General features: G+C 46.3%; 1 protein-coding gene across 1 annotated transcript in view; it reads left to right on the forward strand.

The window, feature by feature from the left end:
* frem2b (FRAS1 related extracellular matrix 2b) overlaps window positions 1–12308 on the forward strand; it is a 78156-nt gene that overhangs the window by 41382 nt on the left and 24466 nt on the right. The window contains exons 4-6 of the mRNA XM_056610313.1: window positions 3170–3400; window positions 9147–9272; window positions 9772–10023. Coding sequence (XP_056466288.1) covers window positions 3170–3400; window positions 9147–9272; window positions 9772–10023 — 609 coding nt within the window. The remainder of the gene's footprint in view (window positions 1–3169; window positions 3401–9146; window positions 9273–9771; window positions 10024–12308) is intronic.

Raw genomic sequence — 12308 nt, forward strand, 5'->3', positions numbered from 1 at the left:
CTGCCTCGGCTGGCATATCAAAGGCAGCCCTTTCCACCCCCCTTTCTCTCTCGCCGTCTTTCATCAACAAATGAAATAGTAATTTAGTTCTACACCGACCTCTACGGCTCCCCTATCAGCTGGTTAATCCCTCTGTTTGGTTTCATATCGCCCCCCCCCCCCCCCCCCCCCCCACACCCACCCCTCTCTCTCTATCTGTCCGGCATTCTCTCACTCTCTCTCTCTGCATGTCTCTCTTTGTGTCTTTCTGTGTCGGTCTTTCCTTCTGTCCATCCATTTTGTTATTTTGTTTACTTTCGCATCCCTCCCTCTACCCTTTAATCTGCTCTTGGCCTTTCGTTTTGCTGCAACTTTCATTTAATCATTGATGTTTATTTATTTATTTATTTGTCTATTCATCTTATAGCTTTATCTTATAGACAAACACTGTTATAGAGTGTGTATGTGTATGTTAGTCTCTGTGTGTTCTCTGTGTGAATGTGTGTGTGTGTGTGTGTGTGTGTGTGTGTGTGTGTGTGTGTGTGTGTGTGTGTGTGTGTGTGTGTGTGTGTGTGTGTGTGTGTGTGTGTGTGTGTGTGTGTGTGAATTGGGGTATGTGTGTGGTTTGGTGCGTGTGTTTATCTGTTTTTGTGTTAGGTTAGCTAGCTGGTTTGTTGGATGCTAAGTAATTGGTTATTAAGATAGTAGGCTAGTTAGTAGCTAGATAGCTAGGTACTGGGTAAAATACTTAGTTGTTAACTGGTTGGTAGTAAAATAAACTTATTTGACGATCTGTGAATACTCAGCACAGTTTTAATGATTTCTGAAACAACAGAAATGTTGTTGAGCATAAATTGAGAGCTCGGATAATACATTCATTCACCTCTAAGAAAACTCTTCTGCTGGAGACAGAACAGCTTAGCTAATTACCACCCACAATAGCTCTGTGTGTGTGTGTGTGTGTGTGTGTGTGTGTGTGTGTGTGTGTGTGTGTGTGTGTGTGTGTGTGTGTGTGTGTGTGTGTGTGTGTGTGTGTGTGTGTGTGTGTGTGTTTGTGGCACATTTCAAGGCACTTTGTTCCAAAATCTGCAGATGACTAAAAATGGTTGTCATCCATCATGGGATTCTGTTATTGTGTGTGTGCTTTTTTACAAGGTCATTGAAGTCATATAAATTTGGAGCGATTTCAAAATCTAACTTTAATTAGCATAAAACTAAACATATTAAAGCTCTTGGGAACATACAATCTAATTATGTAATCTATTCATGAATTCACAAGCTGTTGTGAATTCCACCATCGTCTACAACGTCTTTATACAAAATATAAATATATTAATATTAATATAAATTCAGGCTCCGTGGGAGTAGGTGTGTGTGTGTCGGTTTAGCTAATCGTTTCAGCTTCTCAATGCAGGAAAGGAAGAAACATTTCAGTTCTGCGAGCTATAGAACGAACAATCTACACCAAATTAACCTCGCCCACCATATTTATATATTAATATTTAGGGCATTTAGCTGAAGCATTCGTCCAAAGCGACTTACAACAGGTCATACACGGACTGCGGAGTCAACCACACACGGCGACAGCCAGCTCGTCGGTAGCAGTTAGGGTTAGGTGTCTTGCTCAGGGACACCTTGACGCTCAGTTAGAGGCTCGGGATCGAACTAGCAACCTTCAGGTTGCAGTGCTCCAGTGCCCACTAGAGCCCTCAGGTCACCAGGAAGCTGCAGACTCACTCTGCCCAGGGTTTGGCCACAGCACAGAGAAGCAGCTTTTAGTTTGTATCTACCACCACATATCTGGAACTAACTTCCTCAACATCTGAGATGAACCTCAATGGTGTACATACCTACTTTTAAATCAGGGCTAAGGGCTTTTAATTGAATCCTCCACACTTAGTATTATTATTATTTATCTTCTGATGCTTTCATTTTAACGTATCCTTTAATTTCTTTAATTTTTTTAAGTGGTTGTCCTTAATCTATCCTTAATCCATGGACAACAAATGTAAATGGGCCTTGTGGCTCGAATCTGGCTCAATTATATGTTGTGCATTTTCCCTGTCATATAAACGTCAAATAATAATGAAATAATCGAGTAATCCTTCCTCCCCAAAAAACCATTCACCTTTCAAATCCTGATGTAGGAGCAGGAGGCCATTCTCATGGACATATGTTACTTTCGCAACGATGGTCAGAAGTGGTAACATTATTTCTGTATCAATCCATTACAATAAAGATGCACTTGGAGTAAAGTTTGCAGGCTGTGTGACTTCCTGCCCAATTCCCCAGACCAATGAAACCACTTACCGTCCAATATAACTGGGAGGATAAACAAAGCTCTTTAAAAGTATTTTTGTTTAGGAGACATAAAAGTGATTTCAGAACTGGGGGGCTGAAATCATGTGTTATTGCTAGTTATGGAAACCACTGTGACTTCCATTGTGTTGGAAGGAGTGCTCTACAAATACAATTATACCATTGTTGATGAACATTTGATTCTGATTGGTCTTTAACGTTCCAAGGGTCTGCATTATGTTTCAACAGCAGGACAACTCTGCCTTTTAACAGTTCTGAATCAATTCAGTACAAAAACAACAGCAACCAAATATAACTATCGACCAGCTGTGTCCTTCACAATGCAAAAACAATCTGCTTAAAGCGCTGCGGAAGAATATATGAAATTATTTTAACTTCAGCTGATTAGGTCGATAACAATCCAATCACATTATTGATGAAAGTAAGTTATACCCTATCATTGTGAATAACTGTGGTACAAGCGGATTAAACCACTCCGTGGTGTCCTGGAAAATAGTGTATTTTGACGGTGGCAATCAGGACACCTGGTTCTGGTCTAGTCCTCCCTTAGGCTTGCCTTGGTCAAGACCCGGGCCTCCCGGACCGAATGCTATTGATACTGTTTGTACTGTTTGTCCTGTTTGCCCTGTTTGTTCTGTTTGTCCTTACTTTTGCGTTTACTACAGCATATATTTCTGTTTTCATTAGCACTACTTTGTATTTTTTTATTGTATTGTATTATATACTGTGTCTTCCACTGCTGCTGTGCTGTGGCAAAGGGTTAACCCCTCCGGGGGATTGATAGAGTTGGATCTATCTATGCATCCACGAACCAGAGGGAAGGTTCTTCCCTGGGTGCTTCCTTGTCTCACGTCCTCTCGTGTCCTCACAGGCATCGGCACCCTGGACGGCACTGCCACCAAGGACAGTGACTTCCGGGGGAAGTCCCAGAAGCAGGTCCAGTTCAACCCCGGTCAGACCACGGCCGTCTGGAGGGTGCGCATTCTGTCGGACGGCGAGTACGAGGAGTCCGAGCGCTTCCAGATCGTTCTCTCTGAACCCGTCATGGCGCTGCTGGAGTTCCCTGAGAAGGCCACGGTGGAGATCCAAGACCCAGGAGACGGTCAGTAGTAGAAGTAGCAGTAGTCGATACTAGTCAGAATCATCGTCGTTGTAGCTAGAAAATGTCTTCAGAAGAGCACAGAATCGGATTGGTGGAAGTGGTTCTGTCTTGGAGGGAGCCCATTGGCTACTCTGAGCTGAGTCTGATTACTTTTTGAGATTAAACAGAAAACAGGAAATGGGAGGGGCTGGGGGCTACCATGTCCACCCCCCCTTTTTGGCTGATTGGCGTGAAAAAGTGAATCGCTTTTTTCCTTGGCCCATAACCAGCCTACCCACCAAATGTATCGTAAATCCCTGCTCGTCTTTCTGCGATACCGTGCTCACGGCGACGCTGAAGGCCCAAAAACATAACCTCCTTGGCGGAGGTATGAATACATTCTACTGATAATGAGCCTTTTATTGGGACCAATATCAAAGCACTGGAGGTATTAGAAGTAGAATAGCTCTTGTTTATCACCTTCTGGATGCTTACTGATTGCTGTTTACTATTCAGCAGACGACGACACTAAAAGGGACTCGCGGTGAATACCAAACCAGGTCACTGAGGAGTAGGTAGGGCTTAGACAGTTAACACAGCGACAGGCCGTTAAGGAGCAGGTGGGGGTGAGAAAGTGAAAAGAGAGAGAGACACGTCATTGGGTAGACGTTAGACAGGTCATTAAGGCGCAAGAAGGGTGTAAACAGTGAATAAAGCGACATGTCGTTAAGGTAGGTAGGGGTTTCACAGGGAAAATACATGTCATTAAGAAGCAGGTAGTGGGGAGAGTGTGAATACAGAGACATGTCATTAAGGAGCAGGTAGGGGTTAGACAGTGGATACAGAGGTAGGTCATTAAGAAGCAGGTAGGGGTTAGACAGTGGATACAGAGGTAGGTCATTAAGAAGCAGGTAGGGGTTAGACAGTGGATACAGAGGTAGGTCATTAAGAAGCAGGTAGGGGTTAGACGGTGGATACAGAGGTAGGTCATTGAGGAGCAGGCCGGGGTTAGACAGTGAAAATACATGTCTAAAAGTAGCAGGTAGGGGTTATACAGTGAACACAGTCACAGGTCATTAAAGAGCAGGTAGGGGTTATACAGTGAACACAGACACAGGTCATTAAAGAGGCGGTAGGGGTTATACAGTGAACAAAGACACAGGTCATTAACGAGCAGGTAGGTGATCCTATCATTGAATTGGATGCAATTAAATTAAATACAATTGGAATTGTTTTATTTTGATAGATTTGGAGTAAACTCCCACCACTGATTCAAACAGTATCCATGGGTCTCCATGACATTCACGAGTTTATTTGGTGAGTTCAGCGTCTTCTCTGGTCTGACCAGAGACACACGGTTCATCACAGCACGCAGAAAAACAAAAACCAACAACAGACTAGCCAGGGAATGTTAATGGCTATGCTGATGTTGTTGTTTGTGTGTTGAACAGAACAACCTGCAAGGAGAAGAATAGAGGCAGCAGATTGTGTCTAGCAGCGGGGAAACTGCCTCGCTGCTCCCTGCATGAATCGAATCCGAATAAAATAATCTACAATTGCGGGTTTATGCTAATTCACACGTTTGCTTGGTGCTTTTTTCCCCCAAAACAAAAAACACTCTCCCGAGTGTTATTATAATAACTGGCAGCTATCTTTTTTATTTTTCGAGGACTTTCAAATCGTTGCCCTCTTTACTTGTACAGACCTCGCCTTATGCTGGTTTATCTAAACCTATATGTATATTTACCTTCTCATTATACAGTTTCCAACTGAACCCTGTTCCAGCTGCCCTCAAGGGTTAGCGCTATGTTGTTGTGGCTTATTATGATGCAAAGGTACCGGTTGGATTAATTCATTCATTTCATTTGGACGGCGTCTGTGTGCCCGTAGAACGTGGCGGCCGTAGGGGAGCTGCGGTCCTGGCGTGCGGGGTTTATAATTCACGAGCCGTGAAGCCCGAGGTGTGAGAGCGGAGTTGTGTGGTTTATGGATCAGGGCAGGTTGCCGACCACATCGTTAACAAACCCGGGGATAAACCTGCTGGGGGGAGGGAGAGAGGAGGGGGGGAGGGGGGGAGGAAGTCAGGGTGGGAGGCAGATACCGATATCTGACTCATGGTAGTGGCAGAGAGAGAGAGAGAGAGGAGGGAGACGAGGGAGAAGGAGGTGGGAGAGAAAGGGAGAGGGGCCAGGTGGGGATGTGAGGAGGTACAGCGAAAGGGGGGAGCAGAATGAGGAGGAGTGAGGAGTGAGTCAGGGTGGGGGGCAGACACCGATATCTGACTCACTGGTAGTGACAAAGAGAGAGGGGGGGGAGAGGATGGAGGGGGAGCGAGGGAGAGGGAGAGAGATAGAGGAGGGGTGGGGAGAAAGTGGAAGAGCAGAAGAGAGGAGAGGAGGAAGGGGGAGAGAGAGAGAGAGAGAGAGAGAGAGAGAGAGAGAGAGAGAGAGAGAGAGAGAGAGAGGATAAACGGAGGGCAGACGAGGCTGGAGGGGAGATGGACATTGGGATTAGGGTAAGGAGGGCATGGGAGAGGAGGGGTGAGGTGGCATATAGGTGTGGGTAAAGTGATGGCAGGGCTGGGGATTTGGGGGCGACGTGATTCGGGTGGAGGCGGCGACGAAGGTGGTCAAACGGAGGAGACACACGGGCTAACGACTCAGGATGGCTCCGATGTGGAGAGCCATCGCCCAGCTGTACCCTGAGGAAATCCAAATGTGTGTGGTGTATAAATATATGCAAACATACATTACGCACGGACCTATATTGTATTACATGCAGAGCGTCTGCTTGCCCCGCTTGATAAATGCCAAGGGGATGCGCACGCGTCTATTTGCTCTTTTCCTAGATAGCGTTCTCTCGTCTCGATAGCATTCTCTCCGTGTCTGGGGCGGGTGGGGGGGCTCCGGCGTTCCCTGGGGGACGGTCCGAGTAGCCGATGCGCTGTCTCTGCGCGTTACGCTGCGAATCAGTCATCGGCCCGAGCGGGGAGTTTGTTTAGATAAGCGGGGAGGAGAGCGAGCCGATCCCAGGTTCTGATCAAAGAGCCGGGGAGCGATGCAGGAACTCAGGAACGAGGGCAGATATTTAATGAGATTTCTCATTAGGGCTCCGCGTGGCAGAGAGCCGCAAGCCGGGCGCCTTCGACCGGCACCTCCGGTGCTGCCGAGGCCCACTCGCGGCAGATAACCTCCGTGTTATCGCCCCCCCTCCCCCCTCCCCCTCCCTCCTCCTCTCTCTGCTCGCCCCCTCGCCGACCGCGTTGCCCGGGTCGCCTGCCAGCCCCTCTCAGTATCTCCTGGAGAGGCCCTGCACCTGGGGACCAGCCGGTGGTGCAGGGCCAACATTAACCCGGTTCTCCATTCTGCGGCGGGTAACATCGGACGCTGTTCGGTTCTTCGCTCGCGTTTCAACGTTTTTTTTTTACGATCAAACACAAGTACAGAAGGGAAAGTAGAACGAGGCAAAGCAAACAGAGCATGTGGTGTAGCACTGATCTACAGCTTATGTAAATAAAAAAATAAGTGTATATACAGGGAAGAATTTACATGCATACCTTATGGTCTTTCTGGTGTAATTTATGCACATTTTTATATGCAAATGTGCTTTATTTACATGCATACGTTTTTGGAATCTAAGCACCTTTGGCGATATCTTTATTGCCCAGTGGTACTTCTGTATTCAGATTTTTTTACCCACATTTATTATTATTATTCTTTTTCTGTTTCATTATGTTGAGGAGTGCAATTGTAACAGAAATTATTTCCCCCAGGATTAATACCCAGAGATTTCAAGTATTCTCAATGTAAATCTATATTTGAGTGATATCCATATCCTTAGTGCTGTAAATTTAACTCGTTATTAACGGCGTTAACGCAAACCAATTTTAACGGCAATATTGTTAGTAATCAGCCCGACAGCCCCGAAACATTAACGGCCCACCGGGAATTCTCCCGACTCTCCCGATTACCACTCTGCCACCGTGTGTGTGTGTGTCTGTGTGTGTGTGTGTGTGTGTGTGTGTGTGTGTGTGTGTGTGTGTGTGTGTGTGTGTGTGTGTGTGTGTGTGTGTGTGTGTGTGTGTGTGTGTGTGTGTGTGTGTGTGTGTGTGTGGGCGTTATTAGATAGCCTGGTAATGTGTATAGGCCTACGTACGGTAGGAATATTCATAGGCCTACCACTGTCATGCACCCGATGTCAAGTGGGCCGGGTTGATTCACTGCGGGTCTCTCTTCTTACTGTCCTTCTCAACACTCTCTGATCTCACTAAAAGGCTAGCAGCACGAAATCAAGGGTTATTTAGAATAGAAAAAAATGTGCGATTAATCGCGAGTTAACTCTGACATTAACGCGATAAAATATTTGAATCGCTTGACAGCACTAATATATATATATATATATATTTATACTAATATGTTCCATTTGACTGATATTTACACTGATATGTGTTATATCTCATAGATACATGCTATATGTGACATGTCTCTCTCCATGCTGTGCTCCTCCAGAGTCCAATGTGTTCCTTAACATGTTATATTTGACTAATACATGTTATATGTGACATGTCTCTCCATGCTGGACTCCGTCATGTTCTATATGACTGATACATGTTCAGGAGTGGCTGGTGGTGATATTGGGTAGGGGGGTTAACAATGCATTAAGCCTAGTGCCAATACCCATTAATAGTTCACGCTGCAGAAACAACAAAAATCACATCCGAGGTACAGTCCAGAGATACAGCAACAAGTTACAGCAATAAATAATGCTCTATAAACAATTAGATAAGTAGGCTACAAACATGTTGTGATGGGAAAAGTTTCTCTCACTGACTCACTGACTCACTCACTCACTCTCTCACTCACTCACTGACTCACTGACTCACTCACTCACTCACTCACCCACTCACCCACTCACTCACTCACTCACTCACTCACTCACTCACTCACTCACTCACTCACTCACTCACTCACTCACTCACTCACTCACACACACACACACACACACACACACACACACACACACACACACACACACACACACACACACACACACACACACACACACACACACACACACACACACACACACTACAAATCGTGTTCGCACTGTAAGAGAGCACTCCTAGCTACGCTTGCCGTTAGCCAGTCTTTCCTTTCGAACCAAGAGATGCAAAAATGAAAGATTTAGTCGCGTGTCCTTTTGTTTAATCTGAACATCGTTTGGCCGATGTGCCACCAGTCTCTTTATTTTATGTTTTTCTTCTAAAGACGTCAACGAAAATGCCATTGTTGTCAACACTTTTTTCTCCCGCCTCCAACAGTGACAGGCAACAGTGAGAGTCACTGTCACTGTTGGTCTGGGCTATATTAATTTAGCCCAAATTGTCTCTAAATCAAGGGGGTATGTCATAACACCTGTCAATCACGATTGGACGACACCGATTGGATGCTGATTTTCTTAAGCGTGGGCTTAGAAAAGTCAGCCCAGGCAGATCATCTGGGCTGACTTTTCTAAGCCCACACGACATATCTTTATGTCTCTCCTGCGTTTTTTGTGATTATTTGGTGCTGTTGCTTCTCCCGTTGCACCAAAATCAACCAATTCTAAGTTTTAGTAATTCATATATTTTAATATTTTCATTTATTTAATAATGTCCTCATGTTTATTGTCAAAGATAGGGAGGGCTTAGCCCCCAGCACCCCATTGATACCAGCCGGCCCTGTACATGTTATATGTGACGCGACTCTCTGTGCGCTGTGCTCCCCAGAGTCCAGCGTGTTCTTCCCCTCGGCGCTCTACAACGTCCAGGAGGACGTGGGTGACCTCCTGGTCCCCGTCCGACGGGGCGGGGACGTCAGCCAGGAACTCCTGGTCGTCTGCTACACCCAGCAAGGTGTGTGTCTGTGTGTGTCTGTGTGTGTCTGTGAGTGTGTGCATGTGGGAGTATGTGTGTGCGTGTTCGTGTGTATGTGTGAGTGTAATCATGCTCAGATGTGTGTGTGCGTGTGTGTGTATGAAAAATGTTTCAATTAAACTCTCTGTAAGCCTTCATAACTCTTGTGTTGTGTTGTGTGTGTGTGTGTGTGTGTGTGTGTGTGTGTGTGTGTGCATGTGCATTTGTGTGTGTCTGTCTGTGTGTGCGTGCGTGTGTCTCTTTGTGTTTATGTGTGCGTTTGTGTGCCTGTGTCTGTATGTGTATGCATGTGTCTCTTTGTGTTTGTGTGTGTGTGTGTGTGTGTTGCGTGTGTGTATGAAAGATGATTCAAATAAAGCCGCTACCCTTTAAACCAGCCACTAAAGTACCTCTTCAACAACTGTGTGTGTGTGTGTGTGTGTGTGTGTGTGTGTGTGTGTGCGTGTGCATGTGCGTGAACCTGTGTTCGTAACCATAGCGACAGCGACGGGCACTGTCCCCACCTCGGTCCTCTCCTACTCGGACTACATCTCGCGCCCGGAGGACCACCGCAGCACGCTGCGCTTCGAGCGCGGCGAGGTGGAGAAGGCGTGCCGCGTGGTGGTCATCGACGACTCGCTGTACGAGGAGGAGGAGAGCTTCAACGTCAGCCTCAGCATGCCCGTGGGGGGTCGCCTGGCAACCCACTACCCCAGCGCCAGGGTCGCCATCCTGCCCCACGCAGAGGACGGTAAGACCTCAGGCACTTCAACGCCCTTAAATGGTCACCTGTCGCCTGTCACCTGGCGCTTCAACGCCCTTATAATGTCACCTGCACCTACCGCTTCAACGCCCGTAAAGGGTCACCTTACACCTGGCGCTTCAACGCCCTTATAGGGTCACCTGTCACCTGGCGCCTCAACGCCCTTATAGGGTCACCTACCGCTTCCGCGCCCTTATAAGGTCACCCGTCACCTGTCACCTGTCAACTGCCGCTTCAACGCCCTTATAGGGTCAGCTATCATCTGGCTCTTCAACGCCCTTATAGGGTCACCTGTCACCTGTCCCCTGGCGCTTCAACGCCCTTATAGGGTCACCTGGCTCAACCACGCCCTTATAGGGTCACCTGTCACCTGGCGCTTCAACGCCCTTATAGGGTCACCTATCACCTGGCGCTTCAACGCCCTTATAGGGTCACCTGTCACCTTTCCCCTGGCACCTCATCGCCCTTATAGGGTCACCTGGCTCAACCACGCCCTTATAGGGTCACCTGTCACCTGGCGCTTCGACGCCCGTATATGGTCACCTGTCACCTGGCGCTTAAACGGCCTTAGAGAGCCAGGGACCCCAGTGTTTCAAATGGAATTCGGACACTATGTGATTTAAGAAAATGTGTTTTGGGCTGAGAGTTTTAGGAAAGAGGGGGGAGTGTTATCCCCATGGTTACGCTCCACACCAACTTTATGATCCTATTTTAGTACCGTCGTTGTGTAACTGTTATGAGTGTTGTAATATGCAATGTTTTACATGAAATCCACCACACACCATTGCATTGTACTATAAGTGTCCGAAAAGCCTTACCTTTTGAAGTGGGTATTAAATAAGTTGCTGCTTAGGTGAAGCTTCAATATCTGTGCACACCGTGTCCCAAAAAGCCCAAATATCTCGCGAAGCAGAGAAAGTTCACAAAGTATTTTGGGGAGAATCACTAAGACAACAAATTTTACTTCTATTTTACACTCAATTGCAGACTTATTTCAGTTAAAGTGGTAAATGGCAAATATTACTATGTTGACGATCATATAAGACAAATGACCACAGTAAAACATACAAAAAAGTGGTTTGGGTTCACTGGCTCAGGTGTTCTAATGCCCGTATTTGGTCAGCTAGCAGGAAGCTCAGGTGTTCTAATGCCCGTATTTGGTCAGCTAGCAAGAAACTCAGGTGTTCTAATGCCAGTATTTGCTTAGCTTGCAGGAAGCTCAGTCCTTCTAACACCCTTGTATCATCGAGGAAGAGTTAGGTCAGTCATATATTGGGGTTAGGTAATAATAATAATAATAATAATAATAAATGAAATTGATATAGCTATTTAGCTATATAGTTATTTATATATATTTATAATGATGGTAAAGTTTTGGCTAGGCTATGTTAAGGTCATGGTAAAGTACTACATCGGTAAGGGTTAGGTCAGGTTATGTTTTGGTTATGTTATGGATTCAGGAATGGTTCATGAGTGATTGTTAGGTCATGGTTGAAGGATTATTAGGGATTGGTTAAGCAATTAGTTAATTGTGAGGTAATGTTATGAGTTATTGTTTATAAACCTTTCGGCAAGATAGAAGTTAGGATAAAGGAATACTGTGGTAATCAGAAGAAGGAGCACCTTTTATTTGAGCTAGTACACAACAGTATTTGTTTTCTGCATCGGAGCCATGATTAGCTGCAGCACTTGGAGCAGCGGGCAGCCCTTTTCACATCACCCTGGGACCCACTCCAACTCTACCGCTGCTGCCTTGGTCAAGAGCGCAGGCCGGGGTATTAACCTACAATGTATGTGTAATGGTGTGGAGGAAACTGGAGAGCCCAGAGGAAACCCGTGTTAACACAGGGAGAACATAAATACCCCCCCCCGGACTCAAACTTTCTTGCTGTGAGGCAGCAGCGCTATCCTTCAAGTGGAGGTTGTGGGTAACTGATGGTTAGGAATGGTGTTCCTATGGTGAAGTCGTGGTTAAATCATGCTTAAGTTATGTATTGGCTAGGCTATGTTGAAGTCATGGTTAAGGGTGGCAGTAGCTCAGGAGGTAGAGCTGTGTGGCTGGTAAACTGAAGGTTGTTGGTTCCTCCTAGCTGAGTGTCGAGGTGTCCTTGAGCAAGGCACCTAACCCTAACTGCTCCTGACGAGCTGGCTGTCGCCTCGCATGGTTGGCTCCGCCGTCGGTGTGTGAATGTGTGCGTGAATGTGAGGCGTTGTGTTACAATGTGATTGTAAAGCGCTTTGGGTGGTCAATGGTTAGAAAAGCGCTATATAAA

This window comes from Gadus chalcogrammus, chromosome 16 (genome assembly GCF_026213295.1).
Source record: "Gadus chalcogrammus isolate NIFS_2021 chromosome 16, NIFS_Gcha_1.0, whole genome shotgun sequence".
Taxonomy (NCBI): domain Eukaryota; kingdom Metazoa; phylum Chordata; class Actinopteri; order Gadiformes; family Gadidae; genus Gadus; species Gadus chalcogrammus.